This window comes from Cygnus olor, chromosome 2 (assembly GCF_009769625.2).
Source record: "Cygnus olor isolate bCygOlo1 chromosome 2, bCygOlo1.pri.v2, whole genome shotgun sequence".
NCBI classification, from domain to species: Eukaryota; Metazoa; Chordata; class Aves; order Anseriformes; family Anatidae; genus Cygnus; species Cygnus olor.
In genome coordinates, this window is record NC_049170.1 from 90,812,592 (window position 1) to 90,834,044 (window position 21,453).

Sequence of the window (21,453 nt, forward strand, 5' to 3'; positions counted from 1 at the left end):
GAAATTTTCCTTTCTTCTGATTTCAAAGATTTGGATATAAGAAAGGTCGCATTATCTCATGATTCAAGTAGAAATCTTCTTTAGACCCTGGAAACAAAATCCAAAATGGTCCTTAAAACCATTGTGGTTACAGAATTCAAGCAGAAGTTCACAATAGAATTACCTGCAATTGACTATCTTTCTGATCTTGAAGTGACCACAGGAAAGTACTTTTTGAAATAAGAAAAAAAGAGTTCTGTCCTCAAAGACCGAAATTAAACCTTAAATTATCTAGCCAAATTATTTTCTGTACTTAACCTACCCACTGGAATAAAGTTCACAATTTTAATCCAAAAATGGAAGACACCTGTAACTATGAATGAGATTGCTAGGCTTGTGTAGATATGCATGCACCTGCGTAAATGTGTGTGCATACGTGTATGTCTATAGATATAAACAACAGTTTACACAATGCAAGCACATTTTTATTTATTTTTTTTTAATCTTTCTCTAAGAAAAAGATTTATAGGTAATTTATCCAGCTAACTCATTAACTCAATGTGAACAAGAATATTTCCAAATGTTGATTCTGCACTAGGCCAGTAACAAACTAAAAGCAACACAAGAGCCAGATGAAAATTGTCCCTGCTTTGAAAGACAACTGTTATGTCTTTAATGCCTCACATGCTTTCAGAGTTTCAGCATCACTTTGCTGAAACTTACACAATTTTTCAACAAATCAGCAGATTGCCTTTGCAGATGCCAGGTAGATTAACAGTCCAAATTTCTAGCTTGTAACAAAACATAGGGCACGTTTCTGAAGTTTTCCACCACCTATCTTCACAACATTGCTCTTTTTGATTCCCTTTTATGTCACTATTACTGAGGTAAACAAATACCAAAAATTCACAAAGCATATAATTTATGAGCCTATTTAAATCCCCATGACTTTATGGTGATTTTAATACACATTTTTAAATTTTTTCCCTCCATGTTCCACCTAAAAAGGTGGAACTGTGGGCTGCAGTTAAAACAGTAATCCCCCTTTTCATCATCACAGCTCTGTCCCATCCCCTTCTTTGCAAGGGATCTGGCAACCGTACAGGGGCTGGGCGCGTTGCTGCAGTTTGCTGACCAACAAACACACATACACACACACCCCCGCTGGAGTGCAGGCCTCCATTCAGTCAGTGCATTGTCAGGCCACACAATTGTTGGATCAGTACCAAGAGATGCAGTGAGAAGACTTCTTTTGGCCACAGTCCACGTTTACACCAGATTATGTAGAATATAAAGCTTCTCCCTTAGCTCTCCTCCTCAATTAAAAAAATTAAAAGAGAGCACACCTTCACAAGCCTCACATAGTCAATACTCAAGTGCTGCCATTAAAAAAACACATAAAACTTACAATATTTGAGTTCCAAGAGCATACTATTGCATGTATGCCTTTACTAGTTTTACCAGAAATAGGCGTATTCAAATAAACTACTTTCCTCAAGTAATGATTGTGTAAGTTTAAGAACTTGTGTCCTACTACAAGTCAACTATCGTAACTTAAAGTATACAGCAAAGCCCTGTAGTCAGACCAATTAATGTTCTGAGAAGTTAAAAAACTGAACGCTGGTATATTCTCAAATGTCTGTATCAGACTTCAAATTGACAAATTTTTAAAGCATATGTATGAAAACCAGATTGTAATCTCATAACTGAAAACATTATATTGCATCATATAATTAACAGGATCTGATGCACCCAAAAGCCTAAATCTATACAGTTCTTTCCAAGCAGAGAGATGAAGGACGAGAATTAGTTGTAAGAGTGACTTGCTCACAAATGAGCCCAGCATAATTGCTATGAACTCCACAACATTCATGCAAGTTAGATTTAGAAGAGCAGTTTTTAACTACAGTGGAAAAAAAGAGTCAACTTCCTCCAGTTTGTAAAAGTAAAGCTTGAAAGTAGGAACTGAGCAGGGTAGTTTGAGCAAAAACAGCCTTCAGTTGTAACTTATCACATTAGTGTACTAGTTAAACATTAAGGTCTTAAGAGATCTGCATCTTATTTTTTTTTTTAAAATAAATTACTGAAGCCAAAGTTTGTATGAATTGAAACCTGTTCACTCTTACCTTGAATTGAAACCTGTTCACACTAACAATTCACATAGGTCCATCTGACTAAAAACTGATCATACACTAACACCATCTGTACCACTCAAAAACAAACACAACTATTTCTTGAGTACAGACAGTTTGAGAAAAGGACAGGTGAAAAATGAAATACAGGACTTGACTGAGGTGTAGTAAGATGCCTTAAACCCTTAATTCCAGGAAAAAAAACATACCAACTCCGGAGTAAAAGGACAAGTAAGATATTTTATCCCAAGTTTTACAGAACCTGCAGCCTTGGGAAAAGGGCACTAAGGTGCCCAAAGCTATCCACACTCCTCTCCTTGCTGCTGGTCTGCCTGAGGGAGCCCATCATCTTTCCAAGAAATCGCATACTACACAGTATGACACCCTCCTAGCACCACAATGTCATCTCCAGGGGGGACGAGAACTTAATGACACTACACGACATCGTTCTGTCCTGCTATGCCTCCATTGCTGCCAGCCTGGACCACTTGCACCTGGAGAAGAAGGGAGTTTTATGGATGCTCATTTCTAGAGTAAAGAGGTCAGAATTGGGATAAAACTCTCAAGCCAGGGGACCCAAATGTCTCCATAAAAGCTTTATACGCTCCACAAACCTTTAAATAAATGACTACAGGCCTGAAAACCTCAACCTTAGAACACAGTACTCATTTTTCAGTTTACAAAGCAGCTTCAAAACCACCTCAAACAGAACTGAGACCAAAACCAAGTCACAGGACACACACTGCATGCATTTAAACACGCCACTTTCCAGCCAGAACACCAATCTAAAACACGCAGGCACAGCTGAACGCCTGCTTTAGTCATTGACACCTATTTTAGCTGTTGCCTCCCTAATCTTCAGCGAAACCAAGGCAAGACTCCGGTGTTCCTCATCACCCATCATTTCACTCTTTGCTGTCATGTCAAGCCCACAGCTGCATAGTTTCCTGGCAAGTGTGAACCAACTCCCACTTTGATGACTGATTCACAGACCAGAATAAGACATGCTTACAAGAAATATTCTATTAGCAACTTAAAACCAATCTGCCTACCCCAGCTGCTTGTTCCCCCACAACACCCCTCCAGAGGCTGTGGCCCTGCCATTATATTAGTTCGTTAAACTAACATGCGCCGGTGCAGAGTCATGGAAATATCCAGGTTAATAAAAAATGACTTTTCATTTACCTCCTGCCCCCTTAACCAAATCATTTAGTTGGGTCAACGAGAAGAATAAGTAGAATAATGTTTCCTCTTGCAGACATAAGACGACTACTGATTCAGGCATATCTCAATTATTTTATAATTTAATGATTTTATCTATGTGCCTCAGTAATTTGGGGCCAATTAGTAAAAAGCAAATATCAACCTATTAACATGAGTGGGGCACAGCTCAGCAGAACACAGATTTTAATTTCTGTAGGCATCTGATACCGAGGAGTTCCCTTGAGCTGGCTAAGTGCCTAGAAGTTATTAAGACAGCCCACATTTTCTCTCTTCAAAATGTCTTTGCCAAAACACAAACCAGTTGCCCCCAGTGGGTCCTGTACAGAGATGAAACGATCAACACCCAGACGCAGAAGCGCAAGACAGAACATGGAGCCCATATGGGTACGAGCTGCCTCAAGGCACCAGGGGACCAGACAGATATAGGTATATAGATATAAAAAACATGCTTGCCTTTGCACACAGTACAGAGGGGTTTGGCAGAACTAGAAATTAACGTAAATGCGAATGTAGATTTCTGCAGAAGGTGCTCTCTGGCTGATAGGTTAAGCTGCGCTCTGGCTGATAGGTTATGCCACTAAATACATGCAGTAAATTGGTCGTGGCACACCTAATTTCCCTAGCTTTTCAATGATTAACTGTTAGGCCATCCTTTACAGACTTCTGTATTTCAGAAGAACTGACATGGCCAGAGAATTATAGGACTTGAAATGGTCGCACCTTCCCCCCCCCCACCACATTAAAGGAAGCAAGCCACAAAACCTGTGAAGAAAATTACATGAACAGCTCAATTTGAACATATCCCACTTTTTCAAAGCCTTGATTAAAAGTATTAATAACAGCTGTCCTGTAAGCACACAATGTGGCAAGGCGTGGTTAGAAATTACACTTTTCCCTTCTCCAAAAACTCTCTCTCTATTAGTGGGGATAGATACAGAACAAGTTACAGCAGAAGCAACTCCACCAACACAGCAGGAAGTATTTCTGACCATGTGAATATTTTGATTGAACAGATAAATACTTTTATAAGACAAATACTTTTATAAGACATACATGTAACATTTGTGCATATTTACAGTTTTCTCAATTCTGAAAGTGGCTAGTGTTCTTGAAAAATAATATTACACACACACATGGATTAAGATGCGCTTGCATTGCAAACACAATGTTCTAAAATTTGCTCAAAAATTTTGCACACTCCCCAACTTCTTATCTAGCATGACCTTATAGAGTACGTGCTGAAAAGATCACAAAAGGAAGAGTTTTGAGGGACCGTTTTTCTGTCAAAAGCTACTAAAAATGCACATATCAAGTGAATATTAGCAATTTATGTAAACAGAAAAATACAGCTCTGTTCTGCGACCTTGCCTACTAAGATTCCACTCTCACACCCAAAGTACTGTAAAAGGGTAGGGGTTTTTTTTGACCATCCAAATGTAAAAGGTGAACAAATGACCAGGCAACGTGACTAAGTTTATAATGCATATCTTAATGCAAAACACTGTAACTACAGAGATACAAACATAACAAAAAACGCTTTTATAACTGAACTTTATTTTAAAACTGTAATTTGACTTATCTGCAAAAGATTGAATGATGCTTATGTAATAAAATCATAAGTTTATTAACAATTTCTCTTTCCATTTTTTTTAATTCAAAGTCTAGACTTCAAAACTTACAATCAAGTCAATTTTTTTTAGATCCACGTGGAAGGAATTTGTTTTCTTAACTTTGTACTTACACTATAAAAATGGCAGAATATATATAAGCAAGTTTTCCAATTGAATTGTGATAACACAAGATGTTACTGAATTTTCTCCTTAATTCCACAGTAGTAATGAAAAAATTACCAATGTTTAACTTCTAAATTAACCAACTGTTTTAACTTTTATTTCCCCAAAGTTCTGTTAATTCCTTCTATTCTGTTCTTCCAGAAAAAAAAACAAAACACCATACTGAAGTCGCACCAAATTAGCATTCCAGCTGTGACAAAAATCTCCAAACAAACTCATGATTTTCCTTGCAGCCAAAATCAGTTTAGAACGTTAACCAGAAGTTCTTAATCAGTACTAGTTACTGCTTCACAGAGAGACCATTTCTTTTCTGATAGTAGGTGTGATATAAGGCTCATACACCACATATGAAACTGCATGAACATCAAGAGAGATCCACTGGCAAGTTCCAACCAAGATTAGAGCAATACAGTGACAAAAGAAATGGATATCACCCCCACAAATAAATAAATAAATAAATAAATAAATAAAATGTCAGTTTCAAAAGGAGAACCTGCAAGTTCATGCTTTGCATTCTTCCACTATACTGAGAAACAGACAATGACCACAAAACCTGACCAATAATATAATTGAAAATCAATTGAAAAGTTAGATAAGTTCAAACTTAGGAAATCTTATTTAAAAATAGCTTAATTATTAAAATCATCAGTACTACCAGTAACTCGTACACTACACAGAACCACATTCATTGCTATAGGTGAAGGTACATACAACACAGTTACTTATCACCCATTAAAAATGAAGATCAGTTACAGCTTCAAGTCACTCCCAATATCACCTTGCAAGGTAGGAAATGAAAAACAAATTAATCCAGCAGCTAGTTCTTGTGCATACGGAAGCAAGAGCTGAGCTTCTAAAGAAATGGAGTTTCTCTAGCATCTGATTTTTGCAGAAGACTACAGACAATTGATTGGGAAAATTTTATTTATGAGCTCCATTTACCTTGAGAGTTCCTTTCCTAACTAAGGCAGGTTGGAGGTGAGGGGAAGTCATCAGCTACACTGAGAGAGTATCCCCAGGAGAGTAAAGCAGTCTTAGTTTTATCTAAAACAAGGCTACAATTTTCTTTTTAATTACGCAAATAGCTTTGAAAGAATCACTATTTCAGATGCAAGATCAAAAATAAACCAGATGGATATGAGAAAACATTATAATGCAATCTAAATGAGACTTTGCACATTTCATTAGGTAAGAAATGTTTAAAGTCTTTATTTCTCATCATCAGATCTTTTCAATTTCATATAATGCAGAATTTTAGTCTGCCTCATTAAAAGTATAGCATGAATTTTTCAAATAAGTCATTTTTTTCCTTGAAACACCAAGTCTTAAATTGATCTGGTTGAAACAAAGTTAATTTCTATTCCCTGAATGGGGTTCATACTTGTAATCAGATTCATACCTAAATAACACTGAAAAAAACTGGTCTCTGCTGTTCAAACTTATTTTGCAACTAAGTACCACACATACAGGAAATCCTCCTACTTTTCAATGTTAATATCTTACAGAACTGAAATCTTGGTTTGGATCACTTGTTTGCACCTTCTCCATTTAAGCAGAGTATATTTTTAACATAACATAAAGCACTTACCCTTCTAACCGGACATCAGGTAAAGATCTGTTGAGTGCAATCATTTCACTTGCCATTAAGTTAAATTGATTTATTTTAAACATTTCTTTCATTTTTTCTTGCTCATCTTTTGGAATGACCACAGGCTTCCCCATCTCTCCAGGTCCTTCATGTGGTTTTTGTATGGGTTCTGGAACTAAAAACAAATAGAACACTGGTAGCTACTTTTATATTTCTTTACATTTTTTTCCACACTGTAGACTGTTTCTGTTTTGAAATGGAGTTCTAAAAACACCAGGTTTTGGAAGTGAAAACAAATCTTTGTATTTGGGAGTTTAACAGATGTAGTTAGATGCTACTCAGAAACCACAATTAATTTGAAAAAAAAAAAAATTAAGGGTTTATGTCTATCTATCAACATATTCTGGAACAACAGACATTTATGTAAGTAAATGTTCAATCTTCAGAGTCTGTAACACTTGACATGTTTAAAACATAGAAAATTTAATATCAAACATCTGACCAAGCTGGGAGAAAGGGAGGAGGAAAGGAAACCAAACTTTTGAAATAAGTTGTTTTATTGTTTTTGTTTGGTTTGTCTTTTTTATTTTTCCCCAATTAAAAACAACCATCACAACCATTTAAAACAACTATTTGTTAATTTTTCTTTATAAGTATTCATTCACTTTTCTCTTGAACTAAAATACTTTAAATGTTCAAATACTGGATTTGAGAGGTATTACTACCTTACAAGTTAAGCACAAGCTTTAATTTAAAAAATAGTAAGTTAAAACCTAAACAGAAGAGCAGGAAATATTTTAAAAATTAAGTCACCCAAGCCATCAGTAATAGGCCTAGCTTGAAATTATCTTCAATTAGTTGCTAGGACAGCACACTAAAATTATACCTTATGCCAAGAGCAAACAAGCATGTAAAGGATAAAAATAAAGAAAATAAAGTAAAAGCCCAAGACTTCCATCCTTGCTGAAACACTGAAGAACTGAAATGTAAACATACTAATACTTAAAACATGTACATACACTAGTGAAACACGTTGCTGGTTTGCATTTAGCATTAATCAGTTACAGCCATAATGTGTTCCATATGAGAAATTTTCAAGCGTCTTAAGCAACTACACTAAAGCAGTAGCATTTAGCAGAGAAAATCCTCTGACCACAATGGTGCTTTCTTTCTACCACGCTCCCTTTGACTGTGAGTTGAGCTATACAACACTGGAAGTTGCCAGACATCCAGTTGTACACTGAAAATTGATGGAATCATTATGTCCAAGTAGATCCTGAGCAGACTGGGTTTAGGCATGTGCTTTAACCATGGTCTAACCTGAACAAGCAGTTTGTTTTGCCTTGTTACTTCTTAAGAAAGTACAGGTTTAACTTCATTGCTTCAAAAACATCTAAACTTGCTAATTTGCAATTGTATAAACTTTTAAACTAGAATTTATGCCTTCTTAGGTGGCAATTAAGATAAAATAATATACAATTAGGCAATTAGTTAGGCTTAAGTTTATGTACTCAGCTTTTTATTATGTAAATATTAGGCAATTATGTTGTCATAATTGTATTTTTATTAACTCTACAGAACTTTATTTCCTGTTCAGATGAACCTATATACTGAGTGCTTACCATACCCTATTACCTTTTGTTTAATAATTTTAAGTATTGTTACATAAAAATATGTTTTAAAGTACCAACAGTATCTTTCAGCATTCTCAAGGGTGAATGTCTTATCATATTTGTGATTTAGAACAAAAAAAAAAAAATCGTTTCATTTACACTTTCACTTGTTTCTTAACTTTGACTAAACCAACCCAACTGAACAGCTAGCTTAACTGAAGACTCTGATCTTTCACATCCGTAGATCTTGCTGTCAGATGCTAATTTAACACTTCAATGACCTGGATCCAGGTGTACAAATCTCTCAAATTCTTCAGTTCGATTCTTAAGTTTCATTAGCAAATACATACAACTGGCTGACACATTTTACCTAATTTTTTTTCCCTTTTCTTTCCCTGGAGAAAAAGCCAGCAGCTTGCTGTGCAAGCATGGAGATGACTTTCCAAGGAGAGCTAGCCATCGGCTCTCTCAGGTTTCTGCATTTACAGTCACCTGTTTTCTCATAAAAGCATGTAGTACGTATAAATACAAGGCAGCAACATTCTCCCAACGGTGACTAACACAGGTACTGTTAAAAAAATATATCCAAACTGCAGGGCTCTTTTTTCAGTTAACTATGAAAAAAGCCTTTCATTCGAAGGAATACAGGCACATACTAATGACATACTCCTAACAGACCATTAAGCTACAGTTACAAGTTTCAGCCATGATGGAGGGCATGAGCAAAGGCTTAAACCTACAACTAAGTCATCCCATCCTATTCCAGTCATAGACGCCCTCCTGCGGGGGCGAAGAAACTCCCAGTACGCCCCAGACCCACGCCAGCTCCCCTTCCCCCCAGCATCTCCACACACCCCTCTTACACCCTGCAAGGGCCCGTCCCCTTTGGGCCCTCATCTCCACATTTGCACCATTTCAACTACCAGCCCTTTGTGTCACCAGTCACGTAGACCACTACACGGACTACACCCACCTTGCAGTTCCCTGTAATCATCTGCACTGACTTTCCACAGACCTGCCAGTCAGCACCCCAGAGCCCAAGACAATATATCCAGCGACACTACAGACACGTTCTCAGTCGCCCTTTGACCCTGATAGACTGAGAAGTAAAGCAGGCAGGGCCCTCTCACTAATTTGCTCCAATTAAACTGGTCTTCTGACCAGCAACAACTGCAGTTACTGACAAAAATACTCACATTCATTTACTGTTTCTTATTTTGAGCAGTTTGCAAAATATAACAGTGGTATACATACGACCCAGTATTAGACACATCAGGTGAAGCTCATAATTTAAGATGCTAATATCTTATGCCATCAGTACCAAGGGGAAAAATTTTTCCTCAAAGACAACTTAGAGCATGTTTTTAAGTCTTATTCAGGAAAATAAACTCTTTCCATTTTCTGTATTAGAAACCTAAAGAAAACATCCTTCTAACTTCTTGAAAGCCTGAGCTGGCCAAAATTATCCTCAAAATCCCCTGCTCCTACTGAAATATCTAAAGATTAAATTTTCCAACGAAGCAAGCACAGCTTAAAATAAACCTACACTCTTTTCAGAAGAACTTACTCATATGTTCTGTAGGTTCATTAAATGCCATGCAATTCTTCCACAAACTGCAAAAAGAAACTATGTCGTAGGCATAAACAACAAGACTATCAAATTCAGAACACTTCAGTAATTTATGCTGAATCAAGAAAACTAAATCCACTATGGAAATTAATAGGATAAAAAAATAGAGTGAGAAAGTAGATTTTTATAAAAGTTTCACAGAAAAAAATAGTTCTAGTGTTATTCGAGGAGCTTCTAGGCACTCTAAGTGAGAATAATCCCCTAGACTCCAAGTCAGTAACCTACTGGAACAAATAAGAGTATCAAAGATCAAGCATGTAAGTAGGTAAAATAGAAGTGTCACAATGACAACTGCAACCACTATTTCCAGAAGACTTCTTTCTGCACATAACTTAGTAAAATTTAATTGTTAAAACAAACAAAAAAGAAAAATATACAAAACAATATACTTTTTTTTTTTTAAACAAGCCAATCTAAGAAAATACAAAGATATGAAGAACTCTAACATACAAAAGTTAGAGAAAGGCTAGAATGAAGACTTTATTCAACTAAGTAAAATTAACATTGCATGGGAAAAGTCACAAAGCTAAACTTTAAAAATTGCAGATTTTCCCCTCATCTGACAGATTCCTTTTAATTAATTGGAAGAAAAACACGCTCTAAATAGAGAGAATTGTAAGATTCTCAGTGTTTCATCTGGTGCACACTGTTCAAACCTAGCCCAGAATTCACTGGATGTTTAACCTGAAGCCAAGGTATCTAATTTTACTATTGATGTTGGAATACTTACTGGAAGACTTGAATTTATATTGTATACATATAGCCTCAATGTGTAAAGTCATCTGAACTTTCATCATCATCATTATCTCAAAAACAAGTGTGATGACATATACCAACTTCAACTGCTGTTGGTCAACAGACAAAAAATCCTGTTTGCATGACAACTCTAAAGAACCCTGGTACAATTTTTATGCTTAGCATCACACAGAAACTGTGTGTGAATCCAAGATGTGGATCAATTCCTTAAAAACACAGTATCAGTCTTATTCTCAAGAAAATTTCCCAACTTCCAAAAGCAATGACTGAGTTCTGACAAAGGACATGCTTTCTACATAGCCCCAGTTCATTTACTGAAAAAGAAATCCAAAAGATACAGTGTAAGCAATGAAAACTCAAGTCCCTTCTGCAAAAGCTGGATGAACTAAAACCTCTGAAATGTTTGCATGCAGTTGTGGAAACAACAGTTCAGCGTTACTAAGCATGGAAATTCTACATTCCTATACATTACTATTCTCTGCAGACATTTACCAGCCTCTTTTGAACACGGGGGAGCAGGGAGGAAGAACATTTCCTTAACATTTCCCTAACATTATTCTGTAATAGAGAAACATTGTATTTAAAATATTTCAGAAAATTTCACAGGGAGGTCAAAGTTGTCCATACCAGACATCAACGGTGGAAAAAGCTTTTGTGTTAGAAAGCACTAATTAATCTTTAATACACTTGGCTGACTAGACTAAACATTCAGCATCACTGCATCAGTTCCTATAGCTGCAGTGAGACATACAGACATAGCCTTTCCAGTGGAAGAGAGACCATATTACAAATGCAGATGTTTCATAAATAAACTGGAGGTGGTAGCTGCCTGCAGTTCTAAATGCCTATGCTAAGACATTGCAGAGGTTAATTCTGCCTGCACCAACCCTTTTACCCTACATGATCAATGATGACATCCGTAAAACAAAGTTGGCAAGGTGAATGGCACTGGTATTCAGAAAAAAAATAAATAAATTAATTAAAAAAAAACACTCAGCTGCTACCTGAAAACTAAGAAGACAGGAACAAAACAGAAAACTTATATGAAGAGCTTTAGTAGTGAGTAACACAGCTCACTTCCAAAAAAAAAAAGTGATGTATGCATGTTTGTACATACATATACACACACAACCTCCCCTCAGATTTGTCACTTTTACATCCACTTTTATTCTAGTTACGTAATAAATTCTTTTTCATTACACCCTAATTTGGTCAGAGGATCACTGTCCTCTATTACTACATTTACTGGCCATATTTTGTCTTTTTTGTGTGTTTTTGCTTTTTTCGTTTGCTTTTGAGGTGGGGAAGGTGATTTGTTTTATTGGTTTACCACCAAGTCTAGTGCAGTTAACAAGGCTTTGTTTCACTCGTAGAAATGCGGAACATGCTTTTTATTATGTTAACATTAGCTGGCATTTCTGAACTGCTTGTTGCTTAGTTTTATTATTATTTTTCATGTACCTTTTTGCTTAAAATTTTACATCTTAAGTAAGCACTTGAGTTTGCAATCTAAACCTGAGACAGAATGTGCTTGTTTCCCCAGCCATTAGAAAAACACTGAACATTCTGCAACACCTAAACGCTTATGATACTATATTGGTGAGACAAACATAAAATGTTTAAAATGAATGTAACAACCATATTTTAAAGATTACTTCAGCAGAAAACTTACCATCTCCAGCAGGCAGCCCTCGTTCTTTTTTCTCATCACATTTGTTGCATTCACTGAAGTAGAGCAAAAGGAACATATCCAGAAGGACCCAAACCAAAGAGGTGGCAAGGACCACCTTGCAATATGCAAATTTTTTCATGGCACTTTAAGTCAAATACAAAAATTTTAAAAAAAAGTATAAATAAAAATATCAACAGGTTGCTTTAATCCAGTTTGAGAGACCACGTTCTATATCTGGAAAGAAAAAAAAAAAAAAAAGTAAGTCACAAAATGTTACCTGAGGACAGAAGCTAAAAGCAGAAGTTTAAACTACATTTTAAAGGTAACCTAAGTTAATTACCAAATGCTGTATGTATCAAAATGAATGCTTTGGGACAACGAAGGCAATAATACTCCAGTCTTTTACTATGGCAACACTCAGAGCACAAACCATTAAAATGAGTTTCCAAAACAAAATGCTCTGCTGAGTCACTGAAGAAGAGAGTAACCATCTAAAGAAAATTAAAAGGAACCCTCTGGACCCTTTAGAAATCTGAACAAGACGAATGAACGAAAACTAGGCACACCTTAGGAAGCAATGTACCAATCAGGGCTGAGCTAAAATCTCTGGTGCTTCCCTAATGTAGTACATGCTGACTTTCTGTGCCCATAACTAGGAATGCTTGTCTACAAACGTCAGTATTTTACATACAGTCAGTGGCACATTGCACCTTAACTGTAAAGACAAATGCTTTGCTTTCAGCAAACCAAAAATAAACCTCCTTTTTGGTAAAATGAACAGTAAACAAAGTGAAGAGAGTACCCACCAGCCGCTGTGTTCACTTACTAGATGTTCAAAGCTAAAGACTTCAGCTAGTAGTTTTGACAATTAAAATTACTTTAATGCTCAAGTATAGAACTGCTATGCATTTTTCAATACATATTAAAATTTTAGAATTCAACCTCTGAAATTGTTTTGTCCAATTTGAATTACAACAATATTTTGTTAACAAAACTGCTTATTTCCATAAGTGACTTTTCTGGGGGGAGAGGGGAGGAAAGTCAAGAACAACTTTATACATAATTTTATTAATGTAAGTGAATAAGTATGTTTTTTTTATTATGATTGTTTTTTTCAATCAATATTGTTATTGTTTTTTAGACCAGGAGGTTCCCCACCAGTGCTGAGATGTTTCAATATAAAGTACTCCCGAAGTTATTTCCACTGGGAATAATTTACTAGTTAAAACCTGAATTACAGATATTCTTAACTTGTGTAACAATAAACTGAAAATAAGTCTTCAAAAACAGACTAGAATTTAAGCTTATTGACATAAGCACATAGTTTCTCATATTCTTTCAGCATGAACTGAATAATTTATCAGAAAGAAGAACTTTAAATGTAAGCCATAATCATGGAAAAACTGCACCAAAAAATCTGTATCAAGAATACCCTTCCTTTAGTATTTCATGATCATGATTTGGTTCCTGTTCCCACCCACCCCCACTTCTTCCTCAGGGTCAGTGCTATGATAACTCTGTTCTAAATCGTTTATATTCTCCTTTTATTGGCTGCAGACATATCCATGTCTACATCCATCCCTATACTCTTAAATGGCGTAAGTTTCAACGTCATAGCAATGTAGGAGCACCTAGTCTTTTGCAAGAGTACAAGGGCATATATCCCTTTTCTTCCCGCACAGATGTGCAAACACCAAGAAAGGGTTCTGTTTGGGATAATCTCAATTGTTTGGGATAATCTCAATTTACATCTAGACAGTCCTGGTAATACTGGGATGACTACTTAACATGAACTGTGAAAGTGTCTGCAAGTAATAACTTGACGATAAATAGTATATGAAATATATCACTTAATGTTTTGGTTACGTTAAGAAAAAAATACTTTTTTTTTTTTTGTAGATGCAAAGATGGGCCTAAACTCTGGATTACAGAGGTGCAGTATGAAGTTCTATAAAATCATCAGCATGGTGATTAGCAGCAGTGAAATCAAGACTGTTATCTGTTAGTAAGAAAGCAGAAACCAAAAGATAAACCATTGTGCCATTATACAGTATCTGCCTTGTCATCTTGAGTGCTGTATGAACATCCGGTCTTGTGATATCAAAAAGAATATAGAAAAGACAAACAAGAAGAGCAAAAAGGCAATGACCACAAGAAATAGCTGTGTTACAAGATGTAAGTGGAGAGACTAACATTCTTCCTGGCTGGAAAAGACATAAACCTAAACAGGTAACAGGTCTATAAAATCCAAAGCTGTATAGAGATGGTACGTAGAGAAAACTGTTACCCATTTCTTTCAATACAAGGAGGAGGAGGAGTCAGGTGAGTTTAGCAGCAAGAGGCTTAGAAACAAAAAGGCATGCAGTGGAACTCCCTGCAGCAGTTCCCTGCCAGTGCTGCAACTCTATTCATCAGCTATTAAATACCAAGTCTTCATCCCTAGTTCAGGGGCTCTCTGACTTCAAATCACTGCACACTAGGAGACTATAGTGAGGAAATAACATTACAAGTTCCCCTGTTCTCTTCCCTAGACAAACACTATCAATCACTGTCAGAAACAAAATACTGTATATACAGACAAACCTGTCTGACATGGCATGACTGTAGTTAAACTCTCCATGGGACAGGTTTCCTTTTTTGCTCTAACTGGGGACAACACAGAAATAGTCTGGAAGAATAATCAAGTTATACTATTACCCTACTTACACATAAAGAAAACAAATGCTAATTAAATTAACACTCTCTAAAGAAATTACATTCTTACACTCTCAGACTATAAAAAGATATTAGGCTACAAAGGAAAAGTATAAAATGCGCAAGAGCACAGTGCTTATGGGTCCTCAATTTAGCGAGACACCAGGAGGAGGACTGTAATCTAGAATTTCTGTCCATAAAAGACCAACTAGATAAAGTGTGCTAAAGTGCATAAACTGGCATATCTGCCTCTAATGTGAGAAAAAAAAAATCCTTTGAGTTCAGTGAAACATCAAAAAGACACTCAGTTTAGTGGCAGCCCACGGGAGGGAAACTTCACAGAGTATACACAAACTGAATCATGGATCCCTCAATCCTCTTGGACACGTGCCTCTTCAGTGGCACCAGATGGGAGGTATCTGAGAATGCTGAAGGAGCAGACTGAAGCATGACCTGGAGAAGCAGACTGTCAGGTGGGTGAACTGCAGGCTGGACCACCACGCTCTGTGGGTTTTGACCAGCAGTATGAAGTCCAGATGACAAACATTCACTACTGGTGTCCTTCAAGGATCAAAACTGGACCTAATACTGGTTAACGTCTTTACTCCAAGGCTGGGGGGCGGAACAGTGTCCTCTCGGCAAGGCCACTGGTGACACCCAACAGGGTGTCCTGGTACCCTGGAGGGGTACCCTGGCAGACCGCAACTTTAACACAGATCACCACTGCACCCTTACAGCAAAGGCAGCCAACTGCATCGATGGCTATTTTAAGCAAGAGTATAGCAGGTTGGGAAAAGTGCCTCCTCCCCTCTGTTTGGCATGTGTGAGATGGAAGCTAAATACTGTGCCCATCTGGGGCTCCCCAGGCAATACTGCAGTGTAATTTACCTGTCTTGTAAGTTTGGCAGTGAGCCATGGAGACTATTAGATGGGGTTAAATGATGTAGTAGAAGGTTGATAGAGTGAGTTTTCTTTTTTTATACTTCTAAAGGAGAAGACTAAAGCAGATATTTAAAGGTTCTGAAAGTCTACAGCTACCTAGCAGGAGGATGCAGAGAAAATGAATGCAGACTTCGTGAAACTAGAGACAAGGACCACAAGTTGGAACATGGGAAATACAGAAAAAGTCTTTTTCAAGGGAAAGGGAAGAGACCTGATCCCACTGGACCTGCTTTAAGCAGAAGGCTGGATGAGATAACCGCCAGTCAACCCTTCCAAATTCAATTATTCCATGATTCTAACAAGGTTAATCAGGGTCATAAAGGCATGAAAACCCCCAGAGAAGCAGGGTCCATAGCTTCTCCGCATAATGTTCCAGTGTTTGACTGACCTTGTGGTGAAACATTTTTCCTTTAGGACAATGTGGAACCTCCCTTGTTTTAGTTTATAATTACTGTCTCATTCCCCTGCCACACTCCTCAGAAAAGTCCTAGGCTGTGCCTTCCCAGCACCCTTCTAATACCTAAGAGAAGATTAAGTCCTCCTGAAATGAGCTCTTCTCCAGACTAAAAAAGCCCAATTTCCTCAAACTCTGCTCAGCACCCTCAGCCACTTCAGTCCAAGCCCCAGCCATCTCAGCGGCCTTTGCCTGAATCCCTTTATGTCAAGAATAGCTGGGGGAAGGGGAGGGTGGACACAGGATTTAAGATGTAGCTAGTGGAAAAAATTGTGCTATCATATGACAAAGTGGATTGAGGAACTGAAGTGGATTAAATATAATCTCCCCCCAGAATAGTTTTAACTTTCCTGAAGTTTTTAACTTTTTACTTTGTTGGGTTCACTATGCACTTTACACAGCAATTCTGTCAGGAAGTGACAGGGAAATGATTTACATACTTAATAACTTAAAATCATTCCTTTTGTCAAAAAATAAAGATAAAAAATGCTGGCTTAAACAATTTAAACAAATTACCACAGCAATAATACCAAACTGTTTAAGGTTAATAACTGCATTTGCTACTGTGTGATCCAATAAATGGAAGAATTTTGCAAAAGCAGGTATTTTTCCTCCCTTCAAAACACTGGATAATGTTCACATGAAGTGCATTGTTTCACATTACCACCTATTTTTTACCAACACACTTGGCATCAGAGGAAATGCTTACTCTTTTCAGTATAAGGACTGCTGCAGAGTCATGTATTTTTAGCTTCAGACCATCTTCATTTTTGTTTATACTAGTGATCAGTCTTCAACACAACTCTTGGAAACATAGACTTGACAAAGGACTTCATTGCCGTTATTGAACTAAATCGGGATTCTGCACTAGATGCAGCATCTAAGCCAAAACAAAGCTGATCTAAAGTTTGTATTCCAAACTTTCAGATATGAATAAACAGAAGTTGGCACAAAGTAAGGGCTCATCAAAATTGTGACATAATATTTGATATTTCAAATCAAATAAGGCATCAGTATCGATCTAAACCACATGGAAAATGATTAACTGAAATAATTTTCCTTGTAAGATTGATAGCTACACAAAGCTGAATGTTCAGTTTCTCAGTACATTTTGTAATGTGGTAGAAAAGACTGACATACTCTAGGTAACATATAGTAGGCTTATGTACAGGTTTTTAAGCAAAATTTAAAAAATGAACCAAGTGCAAATTGTCAGTATGATCATTGTCTAAAATCCCATGCATCTGAGCTATTAATGAGGTCCATCCACTTGAGTGCATCTATATTTGGAAACAGAAGCGATGCCAACAAGAGACTCAGGTTTTAGAATTATTTTTCCTGTGCCAATACATTTTTCTTCTTTGTTACTGTTCCTTGCACAAAGCGTTAGTGTCAATACTATAAAAAGCACCGGTAAAAAACATTCAGATCAAAGGGGCAGCCTGTCACCTGTGGAAAACAGGTGTATTTACATGAAGTGTCATCTTCACAGAAACGTAAGTGAATCTGGTAAATCTAATCAGAAAAAAAAAAAAAAAGATAGTGGATGCCAGAACTCCCTTCTGCTCATACAAAGAACTACTCATCATTGGGCTATACTCATTTGATGGATTTTGAAAAGTTTTAGTATTCGAGTCATCTGTTCTGTACAATTCAGCAATAGCAAGTTTTGAAGAAGTGATGAGAGAAAACAGATCATACTAGTCTGAGCAGTAAGAGAAAAATTCTTTAAAAACAAACCTACTCTTCAGAAAAGTCTGAGAAACGTAGGTCAGCATAAAATCAATTTGTTCTTGCTCTGTCTAGAAAGATTACACTTAATTCATCAGAAGTGAATTTTCAATTCAGAAGTCAATTTTTTGAATTAGCCATTTGCATAAAAAAATGTTTCTAAAACTGGCAGTGCTTGGACTGAAGGAAGAATAAAAAGGAAACATAGGTGTAGGCGATTACACTTTCGCCAAGAATGAACTTAATACACAAAAGCAGAAGTTACTATTTCAAAAAGGCTTTCCTACAAATAAATTAGAAGGCATTAATATGCTTATAAAAACAGATGCTCTCATGAGATGAAGATCCAGCTCATCACATAGAAAAGCAATGTCATAAATGGAGCAACAGATAATGCACTCAATCCACAGTTTTGTCAAAGTTTGGAACTAAGTCACTGTGCACTTGAACCAGGCCTCTAATTCTCCGAATTATCTAAATAGTCTTCACTTAACCTCTAAGCCTTATGATTAGTTCTAAAGGCTTCCAGAAATATATATATGGAAGTAACATTCCTAGCTTGAATAGAAAGTTTTCAAAACCAAGCTCTTTCAGTTACAAGAAAAATAATTTAAAAGACATAACTATTGTGGTACTTATCCTTTTTCAGAAACGTCTTACCTACAATTATTTTCCTTCTGAAAAGAGTTCATGGTTTTGCAAATTAGAGTACTTAGCAGTTTCTCAGATAAGTTTGTAAGCAGCATGTATTATCTTGATTAAAACTTCTTGGTATTTGAGAAATCAATCAAGCATTCGGTCAACACTTCCAAGTAGTTCACAGCACTATACAGATCCTCCTGATTCTCTTCCTAATCAGTGCTATTCAAATAAAAATACCATTTGCAGATTAGGAATAATATGGTATAGCCTAAATATTAATTATGCAAGAAATATAGCTTACCTCTATTTAAGAAAGATGAAATATGTGAAAATTAATTTCCAACAAGGGTAGGGAAATGGAAGTGATCAAACACCAAATAGAATAAGAACAACCGTGATTACCTAATCTAATAGAATTGGGATGGCCTCTGTAATCCCTTCTGTAGCATTCTGAAACAACCACTTCATGAAATTTTAAAGCATGATAGCAAAAAAGTCTCATAGTACATGAATATAAGATGTAATAACCAAATGACATGAAACAGGCATAAATGCAAGAATATTCAAAAGGACAGCAAGTCGTCTAGGCATACAGTTTAATAACATATAGTGTATATTAATACTGCATTAACAATTTTCTTTCTGAGAGTTATTTCTATTTAAAGTGAGGATGATGAGGATTAATATGGAAATTAACGTAGATAAGGTGATTGCAAGAAAAGCTTTAAAGGTTTATAAAAAGACTTATTAGGCTGATTAGAATGCTGCTCGGACAATCTGGGGACAAACTATTGAGTAACCTTGGTCCTAGATCTAGATGGACAATCTTGACGCTGCTGTTAAAAATGATAAGTGATAAGGTAGGAAGACACAGATGATCTTGTGAACTGGAGTAAATGAATCAAGATGACATTTAATAAAATGTGTGTAATAAAATAGCATGTATTTGCGTATAAACCACAGTAACTGCTTTCAGCTGAAGTTTCAATAAAGGTAAGAGTCAAGAGTGACACTGTGAGCTGCCACTGTCACCCAGCCACATACAAAAGAGAAACAAGATTCTTGGATGTATCATGTAAACTATTCTCCTTCAATAAAAAAAAATAAAAAAAAATAAAAAAAAAAACTTGACCAAACAAACAATGAAAAAAAACACACCACTGTATAAGCACCAGTATTTTGAAAGGGAAGGGAAGGAGATTTATGAACTCAGTAAAGCAGATGTTTCGAAGTAGAACCCAGTGGCTCTATAAAAGACCACTGCAGGGGACTGGACACAGTGACCCAGGCAATTCTTTCCCCTCCCAGTCTCCCAGCCTGGAATTCATAGAACAATTATGAACATAAATAAAAAGGCCTGTATCAATTGCTGCCAGCAGCAAAGCAGATGCTGGATCTTTGTCATAAGGCCCTTCCATACCAGTTCAGTGTTTGTGGGATGTTTTATTTTTTTCTTGGTCATTTAAAATGGAAAAAAACAGCACACTCATACATAACCACGCTCGTGGATTCCCTTAATACCAGATTCTCCCAACAGATGTTTTTTGAGAAAAAAATAAAAGATTGTTTACAGAACTCCTCTAACTAAAGTCTTTGAAAGTTACTTCTTTTCCCCATGCCAACAGATGTTTGTTAGACTGACTTCAAGAAAGCTCCATCTTGCTTGCAGGAAGAAACTGCAATAGGCAAGGTTTCAAAGGACTGCATGAAGAATATTTTAATCAGATAAAAGTTCAAAACCAATTTATTCAACTTTTGGAGTTGCATTCTTTTCTACAACAAATTTTGTTACACCAGAAAAAGAAGAATAGACCCAATTGGGAGACAATATATTCCCTATCAGAACATCACTGTAAATATTACAAGAGCTCAAGAGGATTGCTAGAATTTGGAAATCAAGAATGCAATAAAAGTACAAAGACTACTGCTGTCATACGAACAGCTGAGATTCACTAGACTTCTATGATTTTAAAGTAGCTTTCAAATGACTGAGCCAACAATTGCTCTAATTTTTCTGTCTGCTCTCCAGGTTGAAGGAAAATTAACTAAAAATAGACAGATTTATTCAGGAACCCTTCAGACATTTCCATTCTCTCTTCAACTGCTTTGTGATTTAAAATGTACTTCTATTATGCCCAGTGAACAATCAGTATACATTACTTCCTATGCCAATCCTATACAAAAAAAAATTACACATATAAATATTTTTACAGTACAGCTTCAAGCATCAGGAGTACATAATTAGTCCAATTTAATTACAACACATAACTTGAATACAAAGATCTATAATACCTTGAAGCTAGTAACAGTAACTTTTTGCATAGGCATTCAGCTATTAGGTATAATAGTACTGGCAGGTAAATTCAAACCACCATCATTCAAATCTTTTCCTTCCTAGGTTGAACACAGCCTGTCCTGACAGCTACAGAATAGGCAATCCTTTTAGGAAAGCAGATTTATAAGCCAACAGACAGTTGTTTCTTTTCCTGCAACAACCACAGTCTTAAATTGGGCTACTGACAGCTCGGATGCTAACAAAGAGAAAACATTCCTCGTCAGAGCCATAGCTACTTCACATGCACACTCTGGGAGGGCTACTGAGT

At 36.4% G+C, this 21,453-nt stretch overlaps 1 protein-coding gene across 4 annotated transcripts in view; it reads right to left on the reverse strand.

Annotated features, from left to right (window-relative positions):
- Window positions 1-21,453, reverse strand: part of GALNT1 (polypeptide N-acetylgalactosaminyltransferase 1) — a 164,126-nt gene that overhangs the window by 31,665 nt on the left and 111,008 nt on the right. For all 4 annotated transcript variants that reach the window (XM_040548972.1, XM_040548973.1, XM_040548975.1 and 1 more), the window contains 2 exons: window positions 12,388-12,621; window positions 6,717-6,891 (listed from right to left, as the gene is read on the reverse strand). In XM_040548972.1, the coding sequence (XP_040404906.1) occupies window positions 6,717-6,891; window positions 12,388-12,526 (314 nt within the window). In that variant the 5' untranslated portion in view covers window positions 12,527-12,621. The remainder of the gene's footprint in view (window positions 1-6,716; window positions 6,892-12,387; window positions 12,622-21,453) is intronic.